General features: G+C 43.0%; 1 protein-coding gene across 3 annotated transcripts in view; it reads left to right on the plus strand.

The window, feature by feature from the left end:
- Positions 1-13,798, plus strand: part of LOC147616489 (DNA repair protein RadA-like protein) — a 55,811-nt gene extending 42,013 nt beyond the window's left edge. For 2 of the 3 annotated variants that reach the window (XM_086777562.1, XM_086777564.1), the window contains exons 6-15: positions 1,127-1,234; positions 9,816-9,878; positions 9,971-10,051; positions 10,159-10,224; positions 10,330-10,485; positions 11,708-11,791; positions 12,118-12,156; positions 12,448-12,530; positions 12,692-12,764; positions 12,872-13,798. In XM_086777562.1, coding sequence (XP_086633688.1) covers positions 1,127-1,234; positions 9,816-9,878; positions 9,971-10,051; positions 10,159-10,224; positions 10,330-10,485; positions 11,708-11,791; positions 12,118-12,156; positions 12,448-12,530; positions 12,692-12,764; positions 12,872-13,078 — 960 coding nt within the window. In that variant the 3' untranslated portion in view covers positions 13,079-13,798. The remainder of the gene's footprint in view (positions 1-1,126; positions 1,235-9,815; positions 9,879-9,970; positions 10,052-10,158; positions 10,225-10,329; positions 10,486-11,707; positions 11,792-12,117; positions 12,157-12,447; positions 12,531-12,691; positions 12,765-12,871) is intronic. The other variant, XM_086777563.1, reaches the window with a different exon arrangement.
- The last annotated feature ends 1,691 nt before the right edge of the window (positions 13,799-15,489 follow it).

Below are 15,489 nucleotides of genomic sequence, written 5' to 3' on the forward strand. Positions count from 1 at the left end.
TACCACTTGTCCACATGCACGATAACCATGTGAGTAGACAATTTCACATGCACGGTTCGCCGGCGGGTGTCTCCTTACTGGGAACTACACATTGGTCAAGCAAGCATGAAAACAACATGCAAATTCAATTAGCAGGCAAGCACATAAAGATGCTATGCAATGCAACATTGGTATGGACAATCCCCGTTTACGAGACTATACCCAAGGGACATTTCCGGGCAAGTAACGAGATACTAGGCCCACTAGAAAGCCATTCCTCGAGGCATTCTGAGCATGTACATACATGAATAAGTCCCAATGGAAAGCCAATCCTCTAGGCGTTTTCGGGCATGTACACACAAGTACAAGTCCCAACCGAACATCTAATCCCAACAATGACATTCTGGGCATGAACACATCAAGTCCCAACGGAAGATTATGTCCACACTATCACATGACAGGCGTCAATTCCATGCATAAGCATAAACCAACAGCTATGGATGCCAGTCCAATTCATACACATAGTGAGCAAGCAAGGGTGGGCCATTGGGGTGGCCAAATGGTGACAATTGTGATAGAAAGGAGATATTAACTTTCTCACTCATTTGGAAGAGAGGTTTGCCGTGTTTTTGACTGTTTTCCTCTAATTTACAGGGGTTTTATCTTCTCAAAGAGGAGGATTTAAAGAAGAGGTGTTTTGGTTCTGATGGTATGTCTCTTTATGCATTGTTGCTGATTTATAAGTCACACCCACCTGCTTGGATATAGCTTTAAAGAAGAGGTGTTTTGGTTCTGATGGTATGTCTCTTTATGCATTGTTGCTGATTTATAAGTCACACCCACCTGCTTGGATATAGCTTTAAGATGTGTTAGGCTAGTTGCTTCAATCTTTTTCTGTATCCTCAAGATTAGCTCACATTAAGGATGTGTCAAGCTAACTGCTTAGGTCTTTGAATTTGAAGATATAGCTCTTTCGTTTATCATGTTAAGAATAGTATGTTATTATGTTAATGTCTCTAAATGACTGAATCAGAAGCAAAGTTTTACAGACACTTTTACCAGCTAAGTGGTTTAGCTTGCTGTTGTGCTATTTCTAAAAATAATTTGCATGTGTTACCCCTAATCTTGGTTTCTTGTTTTTTCCCAGCTCATCTTAAGTGCTATCCATCAACTAAGGCCTCGTGCTGTTGTGATTGACTCCATACAAACAGTGTACTTGCCAGAGGCAGTAGGCAGTGCAGGCAGTGTGGTTCAGGTTAGATCTTATGGTTTTTTATTTATCTGTGGTGTCTATTAATATTATTTATAAACCCATAGTTTCCTTAATAATTATCTGTTTAGTAACTCATTGACAAACAACAGATGAGAGTCCTTGGGACTAAATGCACTCAGTCTATGTAAGTAGAGGAGGGTGCAGCCTGCTGAACAGTCGTCTGCTGTGGAGGTGGAGGCGCAGCCGCCTGCTGGAGAGGAAAACACCTGGCTGCAGCCGCTTGTGAGGTGGCGTAGCCGCCTGGGAGTGCAGGAGTAGCCTTGCAGGAGTAGCGTGGATGCAGCCGCCTGCAGGGTGGAGGCAGCAGCCGCCGATAGCAAAGGGGTACAGCCGCCAGATGAACAGCCGTCTGCTGTGGAGGTGGAGGAGGCGCAGCCTGAGGAGGAGGAAGCGCACAATTGTTTGAGGGTGAGGAGAAACCGCCTGGCTGCAACCGCCTGCCTGGTGGGCAAAAGGATGGTCGCCTCTTTGTAGGTGTTGGAGAGAAATACACGACCACAGCTGGCCGGCTCCCCAAGCTTGCATGGGGGCGGCCAGTTTCAAGGTGTGGTGTGGGTAGGTGGCCATGCACCCACCCCCACACACATAAAGGGTTAAGTGTGGGGTTTCCCTCCCCACCTTGGCCCACACGTAGGTGCCCATAATGGGTGCCCACTTTTAAATGAATGTGAACTTACAATCTTATAAAATTAAAGGTTAGAAATAAAACTATTAAACAAACAAGTGCAATACACTTACCACCTGTTCACACGCAACAAAACTCGTCAAAAGACAGAGCAAACTTCACGACTCACTGGCAGGCATCCCCGCTCAGTAAGTGGCACGTCAAACAGGCAAACACAAAAATACAAGTCATGCGAAAACAGTTCCAAACATGCAAAACATGAATGCATGTGCAAATAGTATCATGGACATATCTCCCGTTCATGGAACAAGTACAAAACATCTGTCGGGTACAAAAATGGCAAGACAGAAAACATAAATCCCGATCTTCCTATGCAGTGACAGTCCCATAGGTAAGACACAGATCCAGGCACGAGCCTCCCTATGGAGTGACAGTCCCATAGGCAAGACACGGCACAAATATTGGCATCTCTCACCGACTTCTTCCATACCAACACTCCGAGGGCGGATCCACCCATCATACCCAGACCACAGGCTAGTGCAAGAGCTCGGTCGGGAGAGGTGACACTCGACAAAGCTCTAAGTTACGCAAAGCTCGACGCCCCAAACCCCATGGCCCTTGCCCATGGCCACACCACGACAGGAGAATCCGGGCCATCATCGCAAGACCTTCTCGTGCCAGCTGAGTTTACCACCTTGAGCACCATGTAACAGCGGCCAATGACGGATGTATTAGGGTGATATGAGACTCTCTGTTCATGTACCTAGATTTTTGTTATCTTTCTTTATTACTATTTTGTACCCAGGATGATGTACCTCATGGATATGATATAACCTTTTGGTCTCATAGGTCACTTTGGCCTTTTGAAGACGTTAATATAACATTTCATTTCATTTCATTTCTCTCTTTCTCTCTCTCTCTCTTTCTCTCTCTTGATGACTGAAGGAACATCATTGTACTACTTGTTTGTCTCATAGGTCAATTTTGGTCTTTTGCAGACGTTAATATATCTTTCTTTCTTTCTTTCTTTCTCTCTCGACTCCCACCCCCTCTCTCTCTCTCAACTTCTCAAGCCTCTCTCTTTCTCTCTGTCACCAGCCTGGACATTTCCCAGTATGAAACAGGTCTGGTGGACTCAAGGATGTCTAAATATTTGGAAAGTACAAGCTTTGGGAATGGGGGATTATCCTAGAATACAATGGACCACACTCCTAAAATTTAGGAGAGTTGCTATTTTTGGCCCGACTCTGATGGAAATTCTATTCGCGTCATTACATCTGGAATTGAGCAGATACCAAGAGTTGGCAAAGTGCCTATGAATGAATGTCTACCAGTTGGGATATTTTTTAGAGGTAAAGATTATGGAAGGACCCATCTCTTAGATTGGGACATGTGGCAAGAAAGTGGACCAAAGTGAGATAAGTGGCCTGACACTTGTTATAAAGTGGATCAAAGTGAGACAAGCGGCCTCACACTTGTCACTTCAGCTATTGTGTGGCTCTCCACTTGTCATTGTAGCCTTCTCTTGCCATTTTAGCTCATGGGAGGCCCAAATCTATAAATTGGAGTCCTCTCTCTTCATTAATAGAGGCTCTCTTGCTGCACACTAGCCTCTACTACCGTTATAGGTTGCCCTAATGATGGCTACTCTCTTTCTCTCTCTCTTGAAGGCTGCCCATGAAGAATACCGGCTGTTGGGGACTGTTTTGGAGGCTTCCATCACGAAGAAATATTGAAGGCAAGGGTATTTAATCATTTATTATGATTTCTAGCCATTGTACTTGTTGTACCGGCCATTGTATTGGTTGTACCAGTCCTTGTACTTGTTGTACTTGTTGTACCACCCATCGTATCGGCTGCACTAGCTTTTGTACTTGCTATACCAGCCACTGTACCTATTGTACTAGTCATTGTACATGCTGTATCAGCATTTGTACTTGTTGTACTTGCTATACCAGCCACCGTACCGGTCGTACCAACCATTGTACTTGCTGTACCAGCCACTGTACTGGTTGTACAAGCCATTGTACCTGCTATACTGGCTGAATGGAGAGTTATACTTGCTGTACCAGCTCTATTGCATGAAGACCTGTGGTTTTTGGGGAAGAATCAATACCCACACGGAGGTATATGGATTATGTTGTTGGCTCGGCGTTACTACAGCTTGTGTTCGGGCTCGGTTGCCTCGTGTTGGGCTCACAGTTACCGCGGAACGGGAACGTTCCGGGAACGTCGGATGCTAGAACGGGAGCGGGAACGGGAATGGGAGCGGATCGGGAACGTCGTGGAACGCCACGTCATATGACATGTCAGCATATGACACAAAAAAATGTAACTTTTTGTATACGGATAGCCAAATATGCTTCATAATATTTGCTCCCCCAAGACATGAACATACATTTCTGCAAGCAAAACACCAATTTTTTTTTTTTTTTTTTGGCGGAACGTCTTGACGTTCCGGGAACGGCGTTCCGGCGTTCCAGGAAGGCGGAACGACGTTCCGTGGTAACTATGGTTGGGCTATGTTATGACATTTGTATATGGATAATCCGGCATCTCCCGTGGGGAGAGTAAGGCCCTCAAAGCTTGTACATGAAATTATTCTCCTTGGGTAATAAATAACTCCAAGGGGGGGGAGGGGGGGTCGGCCCATTCCGGCCTCTATGCGGTGTCACACGTGCAAGCTCCACTTTCAGCATTTGTGGATGTTTTGTCTAGCTTTTATGTTTCATCCAAAGTGATGATGATGGATATATGTTAAGGCTGTGTCTATGTTTAAATGTTTTAATATGCATTGATGGTATCAACAAGTGTGTCAAAGGCCCTAGTTCCCCGGGCACTCACCGCCGCGAGTTTCACTTTCTCTCTTTCAACTGTTAAAGAAAAACCATATTTTATCGTACGATATCCCAAAATTTCACATCGTACCAAAAATTCTTGTACAATACCATTCTGTACCGTATGCTATCGTATTTTTGTACCATGCAACTATGATGAGTGCGTGATGGAGCGGAGTAGTGTGGCCGCATGTCTCCCTAGCCAAACAAAAACTCTTGGAGGCTTACTGCTATAGAGTGAACCCATGACACAACCGATGTCACAAACCCTAGTGTTGCCAGGTAGCAAGGTATACTACAATACATATATGTGACATTTTGCTAAGAGAAACGTCACCAAACTAATACTTCTGTGTAGTACACATTTCCAATAACATTTCTGTCACAATCTCTCCACCCCCTCCCTTAATGGAAATGTGGATGTACAGAGTTATATCAGATCACGAATTGTGCCAAGCTTAAAGCTTTGGGAAAAGCTTCAAACTTATCTTCGAGAAAAGCTCCTTTGTGAAGATATTTGTCATGTGGCCTGAGTTGGATAATAGACGAGGTTGATGTCACCTATATGAAGTCTCTCTCTAATATATTGATAATGATCCTTAATGTGCTTTGTCCGTGCATGAAAAAGCAAGGGTAATAGCACTTTGACTATTCTATGAGAATAGATGTTGTACCACTCTCTACATTTCTCATGTCTGCCTACAACCTCCTCAACCATATGCATTCTAACGTGGTGGTGAAAACTGTTGTGTACATAAGTTCACGTGAGGATGTCACCACGTTGGGTTGTGTAGACTCATGGCATAAAACAATCAAGGTGTTAGTGTCTTGAAGATCCTTTTCATAGCTTTCCAATGTGAAGTGCATGGGCTATGCATAAATTTGCTTAACAGGGAAATACCATAAGATATTTTTGGTCTAGTGTTGCATAGATAAATTAGGCATCCACCAATAACATGTGGATGTAGAGACTATTCTGAAACCCCAAGCTGCTCAGATGGCGCATGTATCTCCTTATACCAAGCACTAGGAGCTTGCTTCAAACCATAAAGAGCCTTTCTTAACGTGCACACTTGCTTTTCGTGTCCTACAACCTCATATCTAGGTGGTTGCTGCATATAAACAACTTCTTGAAGTTCGCCATTCAGAAACGGAGTCTTTATAAATTATGTCCAACTAATGCATACCCCATCCATAATGGTTTGCTAAAGCAATTACCACCCTTACGGTTGTAATCTTTGATGTGTGAGTTAGTCTCATTTTAGTCAATTTCCTTCTCCTGAGAACATAGTTGCTCTCGTACGCCATACGACACAGTCATATGATACGTATGGACCTCCCTCCCCCCCTCCCCCTCCCCCCCCCCTTCTTTTTGTTTTTGACCGTTGTTGTTTTGATCCCTTTTTTTGGTGAAAAAATGGCCGTTTATGGTTGCTTTTGAATGTTATGGGGCTTGCTTGCTTTTGGTGTTGTTTTAAGCTTAGCAGCCAAGGATCTATGGATGTTGACTTTTGGTGTGGATGCAAAGGATTTGTTCTCTCTATCCTTGTGATTACTTCTCCATATTTGGAGGGTTGAGGTGAGCACCTTCCTTAGTTAGGGCAACAAGAAGCAAAGGCTTCTCCTCAACTACCTCCTTCTCTGTGTGTCTTGACTCTTCGTGACCTTCTTCCAAGAGTTGGGCCTTGGCCTTGGGTGGGTGTGTTGTACTCTTTGGCCTCCCTTTAAAAAGCTATCTTCCAACCTTCTCTCCATCACAAGTTTCAAGATCTCATAGCTCTAGCCTCTCAAGCTCAAGCTCTCATTGCTCTCAAGCTCTCCTCTCTTGGGCCTTGGCACTTGCAAGGTAACCCTCTGAGTGATGGCGACTTTGGCGAGAGCTTGGAGGTCTCCCCAAGGATCACCTAATACACAAAGGCATAAACAAGATTAGAGAAACCAAATAAAAAGGGTGCAGGTAAGCTCACCATCCAGCCGTAGGTTCACGTTTGCAAACCTCTCGCGAGCCAAGGGCTTAAGTTCCACTCCTACGAGTCTATGCCAGTTAGCTCTATCATCCCATACCACGAGTGCTGGCCCACAAGGGCTCTCGGCCAAGCTACCCATGATCCGCCATGTCCATGGCAAGAGTAAGCCTCTTGGTCTAGGTTGAGACCACAACGGATCAATAATAACCCAAGACTCACTTTTATTGCTGCTATAAATAACAATCCAATCATAAATAGCCAATAACTTTGGATTTATTAAATTTGAACCTTAGCCACTTGAAAATTGCCTACTTTTCCTATCCTAGGGCTCTCCTAACCCTGTTGGATTAGTCCCTAACCCCAAGGGTTAGTGCTAGGTACGTAACACTCCTCCCCACTTAGGACATTTCCACTTTTGGAAATAAATGAAGGAGAATCTAGCTGCCTGCATCAACTATCTTCAAAATCAGGTTTAACCAAATAAAAGGGGTGCAGGCAAGCTCACCACCCAACTGCAGCTTCGTGCGTGCAAACCTTACCCATTGTTACAACCCCATAGTTCTTGTAAATGCATAACACAAGTGAACGAGTCCATGCCAATCAGCCCTGGCGTCCCATACCACCATTGGTTGCCCATGGGGGCCCTCAACAAGAATAATGCAAGACTCCCTTATATAGTGCTTATCGCCACTATAAATAATTGTCCAGCCATAAGTAGCCAATAACCTTGTATTTATTGAATTTGAACCTTAGACACTTGAATCTTCTTGCTTTTCCTAGTCCCAGGGTTCTCCTAACCCTGTTGGATTAGTCCCTAATCCCAAGGGTTAGTACTAGGTACGTAACAACATGGCTCTTCCACATCCATGAAACTTCTCATAAAAGCAAAGTCTACATTGTGCCTAGCCCTTGTCGCAACTCTCGTTCTCCCTTCCAAAGGAGCTTGCTAATAACCCAAATACCAATAAACTGGTCCAGGTACAAAAGGAGCGTCTGTGCTTCCAAAATAGATTACGTGAACTCATATATCCATAAGCTAGACATCTTGCTGCACATGCTTGGATGCATGTCTCCTTCCATAAGTGGAAAGGCTCTCAGTATTTAACTACACTAATAGCCAGTGTTTATACCGTGATAGGATTGTCTTCACACAAGAGTGTGAACGAGCCAACGCTTTGAATACCAATGTAACTCCATGTGGGGAGCAAGGGTTTCACAAAACACTTGACCATTATTGCAATTAAACACTTAAATTGGCCACAACCACACGTTTCTAACCACCTTGCGTCATTGCAACTCATTTTTTTTCCCTTCTGTTCTTTATTTTCTTGATAGATGCAAAAATGAAGCATGATATTAGGGAGCACCCACTTGGATGCAAATAGCTTTGGGTTTCTTACAAGAGTAGCAAGAAATGCAGTAGTTTGCTAAGGAGCGCTGTCACACAACTTAGATGGAGCTAAGTTTTACGGGAATTAGAAACCATCACCTAAAAAGTTCCATTTTGGTCAATTTTGTCTAAGAATCCCAAAAGGTTGAGATGTTTTGTAAATTGGATGTGTTTAGAAGCTTTCTCAAGCCCCTTTCTCAAGCCCTTAGAACTGGATTTGCCACTAAGGGTGAGGATTCATCTTGTCTCTCATGGCATTAGGTAGAAAGAGAGGCTATGTGCGGAGAATACGGGTGTAGACCTAGTCATGTCTCGTTTTTTTTCCACAAGGACTGTTGGGCAAGAATGAGAATGGGACTCCGACGCCACCACCAAGACCTACAGAAGGAGAACTTAAGTGGAGCATTGAGATGAAGGCTTCTTCTAGGCGTAATACTACTCATCCTGCCCAACAAAGTGAATCTCATTGTGAAGTCGTAGAGTTCCTAATGTGTGGTCACAAAGTGTAGTCTCTAAGTTATAACAGGGCCATCTTCGACAAATGATAAAGAACAACACCGTCTTTGACAAATGATAAAGAACAAGCGGCTTAGAGATGACGAGGTGGCAACGAGGATAACAAACTCAATAAATACATTTGTTAATGAAAGCCCCAGCTTTCATTGAACTGGCTGATGTTGTCTCCACTGATGAGAACTTCTTAGAGAAGTCCAATCTGGCCATGCATTCAAAGGAGGTCTCTAGTGATTGGACTTGAAATACAAGGGGCCAGAATAAAGTACCCATATGTTCGAAGTCACCTTCAAGAAGTTGTGACCAGCTTTATCTTATGCCTTCTCAAACTTAGCACTCAATGTTGGGGATTATAAAGAAATCTTTATCTTTAAAATAACTTAAAAGGCCGTTCACATTATTAAACTCCACAAATCCCTCTAAAGACAAAAATTTCCATCCATTGAATTCCCTACAAAATATCAACACGAATTGCATTCATGCAATGCAAGATTGATTTTTGCTGCAAAATGCAATTATCCAAGGAGAGCAATTAGCGACCTCACTCACCTGTTCTTCACAACAAGGCCTTTTGAGGCTCCCTATGGATACTTCCATATGTTCATAAGGCATTTCAAGGAGGGTAATGGTCCTTCTAATCATGGTCATGGCCCCTTTGGGAACAAGGTGAAGGAGACCTTTGGTTAAGGAACAAGGGCATATGAGGAGTGTCGTTTCTGTTTAAAATTGCAGCCTACTCTGTTCTTGCATCATATGTACTCTTAGGGTGCTACTCATGTTTCTCGTATTGGTTCTTCTGATGGCAGCAAACGTTTGTCCGTCCGGTGTTCTCTCTTGTGGATCACTCTATGCTTTTCTGACTGAGCACTAATATACACACGCAACTACTAAGAATCAGTGCTGAGGGCCGAGGCAAGGGCCTTACATCGTTCCTTTTAAGAACACCTTCAAAGATATGGTTTGGAATGCAGACTCTCTAGCCATGTTTCCTCTGAAAAGCCTACCAATCCCGTCATGAAGAATTGGCTTCATCTTCACAATGTGTAGTTTGTTAGTATTCATATCTGTACTAATGTACATGTAGAGGGTAAATTCGAGTGGTTAGTTCTTTCGATAGCATTCAAAGGGTTTTGATTATACTGTGAAACTGTTCAGCTTTTTTGGATTCCTCTTTTGGGACATCTCTATGTGAGTATTTTATTTGAAATACGAAGCCTTGAAAATCTTGCAGGTAAGAGAGTGTGCAGCTGCTCTGCTACGGTCAGCAAAGAGAACTCAAATCCCAATTTTTTTGGTAAAGCATTATTTTCTTAACTCACCACGGCCCTTTGTAGACATTATTTGTCACATTGCCCTTTTAAAAACAGTGATGGTTATTGCGGTCAGGTGGGACATGTCACAAGAAGTGGAGACATTGCCGGGCCTCGTGTTTTGGAGCATATAGTTGATGTTGTCTTGTACTTGGAGGTTTGGCTATTTTTCTTTGGATTGTATTTGATATGCAGGGTGATTGACATATGTAGCTAATATCGGTTATCGTTATGTGATTATGACAAATGCCTTGCTTCTTTAAGGGTGAGAATCGGCTATCTCATCGTGTGTTGAGGGTTGTAAAGAATCGTTTTGGCTCTACAGATGAGGTATTACTTCTATGTGTATGCCCGATAAACCTCGTTATTTTTGTTGAGCTGTAAGATTTGCTGTCCTCATCGGCAGGTAGATGCTCATGGAAATATCTCTCTCAGGTGGGTGTGTTTGAAATGGTTGAGAATGGCTTGGTAGCGGTTGAAAACCCAAGCCAGTTGTTTTTGAATCAGAGAGAGGAAGAAATGAATGGTCCAGTATCAGGCGCTATAGCTGTGACCATGGAAGGCTCTCGACCTTTCCTAGTGGAAATTCAGGTATTGGCCTTGTTAGAAAACATCATCTTTCAATTTTTCTGGAAAATTGAACTCTGGAAACTTTTGGTCAGAATGAGGCTCTTCTTGCCTTACGCAACCTTTCAACGGCCAATGCATGGAACTTCTGGTCTACTGTTGTCAACTACTATTTGCGTCTTTCAAGCTTGTATATTTTCCACACGTTAAGACTTAAGTGTGACCATCTGCCGTGTTTCAGTGGACTATAGGACCCTCATGCATGGTCATCTCTACTGGCTCAAAAAAATGATGAATCAAGCGACAAACGAAACTTGCCAGCTGTCTCCGCTGAAATGATCTGTAAAGACATGCTTTGCAATGTATTAGGAAGTCTCTTGTGTGCTTGCACAGCTACTATTGTTACTTTTCTCCTCCACCTCATCGAAATACTGAGGAGCATTTATGGTGGTTTCTTGGATTCCCATCGCAATTCAGTTTTCGGTGCATCTGATGGAGAGTTCTTGTGGACAGTTGTGTAACGTGTTGTCCTGGCTACTACTATCTTCATCTATGAAGCTGACATTTGAGTGGGTCAAGGATTACTGGTTCTCCAGGGGACCAAGAAGACTTCTGTCACAATGATGAGCTTTCCTCTTTCTAACTATAGAAACAGAAAAGAATCGTGTTTTGCTGGTTAGAAACCTGTGAAATGTTTTTACCCTTGAAATACTTCTGAAACCTCACGAAACCCTTGAAAGAAAAAACCGCCAGTAGGTGACTTTTCTCTTGGACACCCTAACCTGACATTGTGGGGCCTGAACAGGGCCCAAGATGAGCCGGGATGGCTGTGCATGGTATATCTTTATGGGCCAAGTCTACATTGTGGACAGTGGCATCAACTATGCTCGCGGACCTAGCGGTGATGTCATGGCTGCCCTGTTCATACAAGCCTATATATTTACACAGACATCCCCTTCTCTACACAGTCAATTATCACTATGAGTTTACTCCCTAGCTTCTACTAGCATACAGCCTCTGTCTTAGCAGTTCTGGATTAGCCATCAAAGCTCTCTTCACAGGAGCACACGGATGTGGTGCTTTGCCATCTATTGTATCACTTTAGGAATATAATTTTCTTCTCCATCTTTTCTATTGTGCAGTTTAAGTTTTAAAGTTGTGCTGTGAAAGATCCTACTTATTGTGAGTGTTCTCTTGCATACACCGCACGTTGTATCCTCTTACAGAAATCTATTTCATAATGCAGGCACTATGCTCAGGAACCAGCGGTCAGGCCATTAAGCATGCGGTGAATGGATTGGATCCTCAACGACTGCATTTAATTCTGGCGGTAATAAGCCAACTACATGCCATTGTTTTTTTTTCGAAGGCAGATAAATATCAATTTAATTCAAGTTTCCTGCACACATGCTTGATCATATGGTAGAATGTGAGCAGTGCATTAGTACATGTCCATGTAAAGACTTTAGTGCCTTTCAGGTATGCGGCGACAAGCAGTCCAATTCATTTTCTAGTTATTGTCAGGATTACAACAATGCACATTCTTTATGGCACACGCTATATTACCACCTCCTTCTCATGGAGCTCAGGAAATGTGCTCAAATCCTTTACCAACTGGGTTGGCAATAAAGTGAAATTATGTACAACATTTTGCAGGTACTGTCTAAACTAACTGGAGTGAAGGTTCAAAATCAGGTGACTTTTCTGGATTTTGGCTTACTGTCTTTGTTCAATTTCAGGATTTGCATGGAAAATGGCAATCATTTATTTAGGCAATCATGATTATCTAATAGTGATGGACAGTTTAGTAGCCACTTCAGAAGCTCTATGTTTGAATGCACTTCGTCAATATTTTTATAGGAAGGATTGGCTCCTGATGTCCATTGGATTGGGTTTTGTTTCTGTATTAGTACTCTGTTGTGATTATCCTGTGTGTGCAATATATCAGTTCTTATTGCTGTTTGTGTTTTTTTTTTTGCCACTCAGAATGTGATAATTAATGTCGTGGGTGGTCTACAAGTACGGGAACCAGCAGTCGATCTAGCTGTGGCAGTTGCCATCTGTAGCAGGTTAGTGTCAGTAATGTGCCTCAGTAGTGTCTCTCAAAAGTTCTCCCATCAAGCTCGTATTTGAGGTGTCATGTTGTGTGGCACGTTTGTGCTAGTTGGATAATTTCTCCAAGGGTCTGGATGATTTGATCTAATCGCAGCTGGTTCTACGTGTGATGCAGTTATTTTGACAAACAGATTCCAGCTGATATGGCATTTGTGGGGGAAATTGGCCTTGGTGGTGAGATAAGACCTGTATGTTATCCTCACCCCCAGTCTGGATTATGAGACCTCATTTTTGTCAACTAAGACTTCAACATTGCTCTTGCACATCCCTCTGAACCTCTGTGACTACCTTCCAGGTTAGGCAGCTGGATAGACGAATTCTTGAAGTAAGAAAGCTTGGTTTCCAAAGGTGTGTGATTCCAAAAATAGCAGAGAAGGCATTAAGAGCTTGTACTGTGGAGGCCGTCACCCTTATACCCTGTGCAACCCTTCAGGAAGTAATACAAAGAGTAGTTTTGGCTACTTTTTCAACATCAACCGAAGTTCTTTCTGCTCTCTCATGAAGAGGTTAGTGGAGTGCCGTGGGTGTTGATGAGGTCTGCTGAGCTACTTAAAAGTCTTGGGTATTAGGTGATGCTGCAAGTTTAAGGAACGGTCCTAGTACAGCATGACTCCTTTGACAACTGGAGGAATAGTGCTAATTATAGCAAGTGCTCACATATAGCTGGTTATTTTTCAGAGGCAGCATTAGTGCTACATGATCAGAGGGATTCTGCCAATTCTTAGAAGCTTGCATGAGGTTGGCAGGCATCAGTACGCCACTGACCATCTTGATTCTGGTGAATGTAAATCTGGGACAATGCCAGCTTAAAGCAGTTCTGTACATACATTTATGCCCCATGTTGTCTGTACTGTGCCAGATTACCATCACCTAAAGCCAGCTTTATTCAGTTGATTCTAAACCCCTGTTGCATCTGCCGAGCCTTGTGATTCTGATAGATGCAGATTTTGTACCATCCATGTCTGCAGCTTTTCTGCTGCACCACAGAATGGCAACATTGGTCTGGATAGGTCTGGTATCTCAATTGTACACACTTCAATAGAGTGCATGAGAGAGACTAATCAAGACTTTCAATGCATAGTTTTTGGGACCTTTAGACAAAATTAGGAAGTTGTTCTTTTTGGTAGCCTTCGGAGGCAAGTGTCAGGAGGACTTTGTGTACATATTTGATAAATCTTTTGAAACAAATACAAGCAAGGCATCAGAAAGGCTATTTTAACCATTGGAGTCTGTTGTCATCCGAAGGGTTATATGTAGGGACCACTTTTGTCAGTCAATTTTGAAGTTGTTCGGATCTTGTTTCCTGTTCTTTTCAATCCCCATTGTCATTCGTAATTCTAATGTCTAATGTTCACCTTTGTTTCTTTGGTGTCATGGTTTCTTCTTGGACCTTAATGAGGCATTTGTAAAGATGGGCTTTGCTGTCACAGTTTGCTGTACAGGGCTTATCAGGTATCTTAAGAACATTCTCCACTAGACATCTGTGATTTGGCTATGGGATGCCCTTAACGAGGTGGTGAAATGTCCTTTTTCGCTCCCTTGTCTTTTTGTAATTCTAATGTTTACTATGTTTCCTTGGTGTCATGGTTTGTTTTTGGATCCTGATGAGGCAGTTGTAAAGATTGGCTTTGCAGTCACGTTCTGATCTACAGGGCTCATCAAAAAATACCAGATGCATGCTAATAAGATTCAACCGCATGCCCTTTACGACAAGAGGCTAAAGCCGTATGGCTTTCCACTCATCATCATACCAATCATTATGAGCGTGTAAGACAATAAGGGATTTGTTAGTAGAGAAACAAATGGCAAATGGAAAACTGGCTTGTGTGTGGATTCATAAAGAAGACGCTCGCTTTGAGTGGAGGGTTGACACAGGTGATGAAAGTTCGAGATTGGTGGTACGGTGATACAGGTGGTCCTCATGTATAGGTTCCAAGTCATGATGGAAGTGACTATGGGTGGTAGTGGAAGGGAAAGGGGGGTAGGTGGAGTTCTAGATACATTGTATAAAGGCAAGAAACCCCATCTATAAATCCACATTGCTCAAACAACCTCCATGTGGGAAGCAGGTGAATTTACAAGAAAAAGGCCATCATGACATCTCATTTGAAATGACCAAATCATGCGTAACTCCAGGAGGTATCTACCATCACCAGTGACGTGTGCAGTTTCTCCACCTCGTTCACGTCTATCTCTAAGAGGATTAGTAGATCCACCCACATATATACCTATGTACTAGCTGGCTTGGCATTGAAGTTGCCCAAAAGGAGAAATTCTTTTTGTTGGGAAAACTCCACAATCTTCAAATAGTGGGGATAAGGTGAACTACCCATATCATGTGCAAAAATGGATGTCTCAAGTAGAAAGTAACAGACCGTGATGTGTATAACCCTCCCTCTTGGTGGTGCTAATTGGATCCTCACTGTACCCAAGTGAGGCCACAATAAGACAGATACCCACAAACCCCGCACTGCCCTAGAAGTCCATGTATATCTTGACATCTTAGGTAGCCCTCTCAAAAAGCTTTGGTGCGTCTCTATGTAGAAGGTAACATCCTATCTAATGTATGTCTATGCCAATTCTCAAGGGTTCGACCATGTGACACATCAGAGTTTTATAAAGCCATGAGCAATGTAGTTGTGGTCTCACATAGACCCAATACGTGGCCCATGTCTTGGCTTCCTTGCCTCCATTACTTGTACCATCTTTGCTTTTTCCATTGCTCCTAAAATCATCTCCAACATAGATCTTGGTGCCCTTAAGGTCCTTCAAGAAGTCAAGGCAAGATTGTGTTTTTAAACTCGAGCAAACTCATTTCAATGTATATACATGTAAATGTGCTTTCTTGGAGGAGCAGTTTCAAGAGAGGAAAACAAATCACAATATTATGGCTTGCACAACCCTTTGCAAGAT

This window comes from Cibotium barometz, chromosome 38, assembly GCF_041138505.1.
Source record: "Cibotium barometz isolate CiBa-2024 chromosome 38, ASM4113850v1, whole genome shotgun sequence".
NCBI classification, from domain to species: Eukaryota; Viridiplantae; Streptophyta; class Polypodiopsida; order Cyatheales; family Cibotiaceae; genus Cibotium; species Cibotium barometz.